We start from the raw sequence: 6978 nt of genomic DNA on the forward strand, positions 1-6978 counted from the left end.
TACCAACACCTTTTCTCAATGGTTCTTGGAATTCATAAATTCCAATGCCCTGGATCAACTAATCCATTGTCCCACCAGGGGCTCCAGTATCCTAGACCTGGTCATTACCAATATGGGAGCTAGGTCACTCCCTCATTGGTCAGGTCTGACCATAAGCAAATCACCCTTGACATCCACATCCCAGCCCCCAGTAAGGAAACCTCTGTAAAAAACTTCTCCAAAGCCAATTTCATGCTACTCAAGTCAGAAGTGACAAACTTCATGACACCAATGCAGACGGGAGCTGAAAGTTCTACTGCTGAATCCTACACTGAGGCACTGTACAAGCACAGCCACTCATGCCATCCCAAATAGAACCAAGACGCTCTCCTCCAAATAAAAGGAAGCCAATATGGTGCTCCCCTGCCATAAACAAATTATACAACAGAAGAAAGAAACTCTTGCAGAAAATAAGAAAATCCCAGGCTCCCAGGAATCCCAGGAAAGGGCCCATCTCAATACCAAAAGATTGCCAAATTCCAGTAATCACAGCCACACAGGTAGAACCCGGACTCTCCAAAGCTAAGAATACAGCATCCATGGGACCAGATGACATCCTGAGCTGTATACTACATGAGCTACAAAATGAATTGACATCTCACCTATGTGTCATAGTCTCACCTCAGGTTAGGGTTACAGATAAGCTTGTATTATTGGGCTAAAGTATCATATACTCTGTTTATAAACATGTTTTACATACATTAGAGTGTTCACTGAATTAAGTGACACCATCAGTACTAAAAACCATCTATGCACTGACCACTGCTTTGTTTAAACATACTACAGTAATTTACTTTTAGCATAAAAGTTTCTGTTGCTAAAAAAAAAAAACTACTGCATCTTGGAAGCAAAGCCGACAAATATCATGCCCATGACTTCCCAAAATGTATGTGTGCACTACAAGTTCTGACCAAAATCAATGACATTCACTCACGAATTAAAGTAGTAAAAAATGTAACAAAGAAAGTTCAAATGTTCCTTTCAACAACATTATGGCCTGGGACAGAAAACTGAAACTGGAAGCATCTGTCATGAGGTGCTCACGTAAAGGGTGAACAAAGTTTTAGAATACACTTTTTGCTGCTCTGGTCACAAATCAGCCAAATAATTATGTTCCAGTAATGATTTATGGGGATACTAGGTGGACTATGAGAAAGGTATCTATATATATCATGCTTCTGTATGTGTGTAGAAACACTGCTATCAACAGTCAACTATAGATAAATAATTCATAACTTCAAAATCCTAAGGAAAAAGCTGTTTACATACAATGTACATTTTACTATACTATGCAGAGACACTGGCTAATACCAATCAGTGTGAGCTGAATAACATTTCATACCACAGCCTGTAGCTACTGAGAAACAAGTAATGACTTGCATAAAAATCTTGCAGGGGCTGGGCTTTGCCTGGTGATAAAAGACTTATGAATGCCATACTTAGAGTGCATACTGCATCAATCTATCTAATATTTGTTGCTTCTCTCTACTGACATAAAAAGTAAACAAGTTGAAACATACATATGCTTGCCTTCTTATAACTCCAGAGTGTCACATGAAAGAAAATGGAGGAAAGCACGCTCTAAAATAAAATGCATTTTGACTGCTAGGTCCTGTACAGAAGTCTGTACACCAACTCTCTCACTACAGCTACTACTCCTCTCGACATGTCAAAGGTACGAGTACATCATTATTTGCAAGTACTGAAGCAAACTCAGAGGAATTTTTTGTGTGTTGTAGGTATATGATACAACTGTGCATTTGTTGCCACTGTGAAATGTCCACAACCAAAAAACAGCAAGCAAGCCAGGAGAAACCGCCAAGGAGTAGCCAACCTCACAATAAGGCACAACAAACTCAGATAGAACGATAATCCACTTGCAGAAAAAAAAAAAACGAACTCCACAGGAAGAGAAAACCTTTTATCAGTGACCAAATGGCTTCCACTTAACTTGTTCAGGGAAGTGTTTTGCTTAAAAATGCTTTTAAATATTTTGAGGCAGCATGCTCTGGACCCAGCATCTGCACTGTCCAACTCCTTAAGTCTAGAGATTTCTGCAGTATAAAAACTGCAATACCACATGTTTTCCATATACCCTGTAGAATGCGGTGTTGCAAGAAGTAATCTATCTTCCATCTTTGCTAGTGGCAAAATATTAAGAAAGAGATAACAATAGTCATGTCTCACCTCTAGTGTTACCTCTCCTGCAGCCACCACAGGTCTAACCACGCAACCCAACATAATGCCTACTGCAGGCCAATTAATTGTCCCAGTTACTATTTTATGGAAAGTCTCAATGACTAATTTTGAGGACAAGTAACCACCAACTTTCCACTTATCCCACCTGCTGCTACCATTAGGAAAATATTCTAGATTAGTACGTTTAATCATCCAAAACTGTGGGGTATTTAGAATTGTCATTTCTCCAGGAATGAATCGCCAGAGATTTTCTTCAAGCAACAATGGCGCAAACAGGTTAACATGACTGGGTGAGATAACCTGAAGATCATCACACAGAGACCCACCAAGGTACAGTTCTCCAAGAGGCAATTCGGGATGCTTATTGAAAAGAAAATTCCTCAGTTCCCCACAGATACTCAGTGCAAGTTGTTTAGCTAATTTAACATCAGGTTCTGGTATAGATACCGAAGCTTTGTAATAGTAGAGAAGTCTTTCTTGTAGAGTAACACACAGATGAATCCTCTGTATTTCTATTTCACTTGTTTGAATTCCGATTTCAGGGCCATTTATCACTTTGGTGGCATCTTCTATAGGCTTCTCTTCTTTAATTAAGTCAAACTGTGCAGTTTCAGAAGGGAGCGGTAGTGAAATGTCCCTGAACCTGCTACAGCTAGGCTTCCCTGGCAGGAAAGCCGTTCCTTCTCCTTGCTCTGCCGTGATCACTGTAGCTGCCACCTGTATTCTTTCAGCAGCGTGCTGGTGATGCATTGATGCTGTGTGTGACATGAAACCTTGAAGGGGGAGAGAAATCGGCCCCCTGTCTCAATTCACTGATCTGGGAAGGAATAAGAAGGACCAAGTAAGTTCCTCGGTCTCCTCCTTACAGCCGGGTGGAAGCGGGTGGACTGAGGCTGGGACCAGAGCTCAGGAGCCATGGAATTTTTCACCGCCATCCTAACCCTGAAAGGATCCATGCAGACCAAAAAACGCTAGATTACCATTTTGTCTACTGGTACTTGTGTAGTTGTGCTCTTTTATTTGGGGTACTGCAGTTTAGGAGGAGTGGCTGGTGAGACGAGTCCCAACACAGGCGGCGGGGGCATGGTTTTGCATGCTGGTTCACCACTTGAACCATTGTTGAACCAATGTTGGCTATGGCAAGTATAAGCACAAGAAACCAGTGATTTCACAAGCGAAACAGTAAAGCAAACTTTATCATACTTTTACATAGCCTACTCGCTGCACACGAACAAACCTAACAACCCTGGCAATTGATAGAAAAAAATGTATGGAATGACACCATCTTACCGTAGGGAGGACTAAGGAAGGCTCGGTCATGAAAATTGTCTGCTGAAGTCAAGGTTTACTCAGGAAAACACTCGGATCTCCATTGCAGCTTTTCAATGGTACCCGAACGGCACAATAGAGGGATACAGTAGATAATTTCACAGAATACAGAAAAAGAAAGGGAATATCTACTGTAGGACCCTCTATTTATCTGGACATAAGAGAGTGGAGGGGGGGTGTTACGCAAGGGGTGACTGTCATTGGTGGATGAAAAGTACACTACAATCGGCTTGCTGTTGACATGCAAATACAGGCTGCGTTGCAAGCCGATTTTCTAATTTAAGTCAAATATGAAGACCATAAAAGTCCACACTGAAAATTAAGTTGACAAGGTAACTGACAACATTCAGTTACTTTTTCAACTTAATTTTCAGCAGTGGAGCTACAATATGCCTGCAAAGTTACTCACGCTTGTGGAAGGCACTCGGGGGTAACAGCTTCCAATTAGTATCTTCTCATGGTGCACTCGGTGTTAAGCACAGAGGCGCCATGAGAAGTTACTCGGGGTTAATTATTAAAGCTGATCATTTTGACTCTGTATTGTGGCATCATTCTTGGTGAGGGTAGGATACTGCTCAGGGTCAGGGTCATACCGGCCTGGGCTACATAATCTGGGAGCCCCTCTATGTCTCTTTTCATGTAGTCCAGGGAGGTATGTCTCAGGTCGTTCACACTGGCATGGACAATGACTGCATCATACTTGTACATGCTGCGGAGTGACCTGAGTGCTTGTGTTATGTGGTGGATTCTAGTGCCCGACAGGCAGCCTACTGTGATCATTTCCTTGTTCAGTCTGGTGGGTGGGACGTCAGTGTGTCTGACTATGGCATCACCTATAACAAGTGTGTCTGGCATTGTGTGTGGCCTTAAGGGCTGTGACTGTTTAGCACACTGACTTTGAGAACTATGTGTTGCATGTCCTTTGTCTTGAGGAGGCAGTTGCTTGGGTGTCTGCTTTGGAGGCCTCTGTAGTTGTGGTATATGTTTGAACAGTGCCTCCAAGTATGTCTTTGTGTGTTTATGTGTTTGTTTTGCAGTTGTGATAGTTCTATGTGAAACTGGGTTTGTGGTGTGCATGGTGTCCTTCTCCTCCTGTCTGATCTTGCCGGTCCTGAGTTGAGAGAGCTCAGCCTCCAGTTTGGCTACTAAGTTGCATCTCTCACATGTATTTGTGTTTTGCGGGGGAAGGTGTGGGTTGTCTGTGTACATGAGGCAATTGTAACATTGCCTCAGGATGCCCAGATTCACCAGCTGAACAGGAGAGGATGCTAGCAATTGACCCTTCGACATGCTAGAAAACGTGAAAGCGTTTGCTGTGTAACTGAGTCAGAAGGGACCTATAGGGAAATGGGTACTCAAGGGGATTCTAGGCTAATGTAGTACTTTGTTTAGTATATATGTACTTTACCTATATAAGAATGCTTTAGGAGCAAGTGCTGAGCTTTTGTGATAGAGAATAGACAGTTTAGATTGCAAGTAGAGAAGTTCTAAGGGAAAACTTGAAGAGCAGAATGTACGGAGCCAGACATAGTGCAACGTTGTTTACACAGTACATGTCACACATGTCCACACATATACTGCACCTGACGCCTGTGGTCGGTGCCACAGGCTACAGTGGACAGAGACATCACATACATGGCAGGACACAGTACAGGTATGGTGACATTGTGCAGGTGTCGTACACAGCGTGCTGGCCACTGACCTCAGGTGTCACCTGTCAGCTGTGGTGCATGCTGTGCAGCAGTAGGACGCTGTACCAGTACAGGAATACGGCCGCAATCGCGGGGTGTACACCACTATGGCTCACACCCCATAGTGTGCAGATGGGGACACCTGCCTGTGTGGTCAGCACCCTCACAATACAATGCACCCACACGCCATGTCACAGGGGGCGGACTTGCACAGGTGGCCAGTATGGCTCACACCTATGACAGGGTTGTGCAATGCAGCACCAGTACGGGATGGTCACCCTGTGTGGTTAGTGTCTGTTCACGACAGTATATCTGCATACACCCTCAAACCAGGCAGCGGACATACAAAGATGTTGACACACACACACACACATGGTGGTGACCACACATGTATACACAGAGAGACGACGTGTTGCCAGGAGCAGCCTTAGGTCAACTGGTGCCCTAGGCAAAGGGGCTCCAAGGTGCCCCCCACCACACCATCTGGTGCCCCCATCCTAATCTACTTACACCAAATAAATACTGGAAAAGCACCCCAACTAGAGCAGCGCCCTAGGCGGCCACCTAGTTGGCCTATGCCTAAGGCCGGCCATGCGTGTTGCATGTACTGCACCATCCACATCCATGCACCCCACACTGAGGTATGTACAGATCTCTACTATGGTGTACAGGGATGTGTGGCACGTGGGACATAGTCCCCCCGATATGTGGCATACATGGGCACACATTCCTGCACACATGTCGGTGCTGGGAATGCCACACCCACCATATGAGACATGTGCAGGCGTGCAGCGGTATGTAGTGTATTATGTGTACCAACACTGTATCCGGCAGATGTGCCGATATATGCACTTGGGAGGTGATAGGTGTTACAGTAGCCATGTGACATACAGTCGATGACACCTGACCGATGGGTATGCATTATGGCAGCACTGTCATGTAACAGCGACATAGCATACTGTATGCACATGGCAGGGTAGGATGGTGTGTGACACACCTGTGAGCCACCACCTGCACACATGCATGTGGACAGGTGTTTAAACACATGATGTACACACATACCGCCATACGTGCTGTTACTATGCCACCATATAACGGCCCCCATGATGGGTACGCATGTGGTAGGGAGTTGCAACTATGTTATGGACATCGGCCACTGCTCATGCATGGCTGCGCCATGCACAGTACACATGTCACATGTGTCCCCTGTCGCCATGTGTGTATACATTGCTACATTTTGACATGTGTGTTGACATACATAGAACATGGACTGTGGTATGGTATCACAGCTGTCACAGGTGAACAATACAAGGGTATGTGTCCCAGTCAACACCGCTACACCCTGTAGTGGGAGCATACCACAGACATGTGTCCACCTTCCATTCGTGTGTGTAGCACTGCGTACGCCAGTGTTATGCATGTGGTACATCACAGGCTTCGTATGTGTCCTGTGTGCAGTCCATGCACACAGCCAGACAATCACATGTATGACATATCCGGACATTGGTTCACTCTGGTGCAGCAGCAGTCATGTGTCATAGCTGTGTCAGGGCCGTGGTATGTGTGGAGCCGACCTGTCTATGTATACTGATATGGGCAGACTACATCACACATGAGGGATCATTGTTAGTACATGTGTACTCTGCACGACTGGTGTACACCGCTATACAGACCTGTGGACATATGTCACATGCTGTTGTTGGACTGTGAGGCATACTGC

The 6978-nt window shown here is 44.9% G+C and overlaps 1 protein-coding gene across 1 annotated transcript; it reads right to left on the reverse strand.

Moving 5' to 3' along the window:
* Positions 1–1752: 1752 nt before the first annotated feature.
* On the reverse strand, positions 1753–2988 carry LOC122801331 (mitochondrial dynamics protein MID51-like). Its single transcript, XM_044070871.1, has one exon. The coding sequence runs from the start codon at positions 2986–2988 to the stop codon at positions 1753–1755; it is 1236 nt and encodes a 411-aa protein (XP_043926806.1).
* Positions 2989–6978: the final 3990 nt, after the last annotated feature.

The sequence above is a fragment of the Protopterus annectens genome, chromosome 4.part1 (assembly GCF_019279795.1).
Source record: "Protopterus annectens isolate FY-2018-M chromosome 4.part1, PAN1.0, whole genome shotgun sequence".
NCBI lineage: Eukaryota > Metazoa > Chordata > Ceratodontiformes > Protopteridae > Protopterus > Protopterus annectens.

Excerpts from the sequence above, each read along its gene's own strand:
- LOC122801331 (XM_044070871.1), bottom strand. The coding sequence starts at position 2,988 with ATGCATCACCAGCACGCTGCTGAAAGAATACAGGTGGCAGCTACAGTG.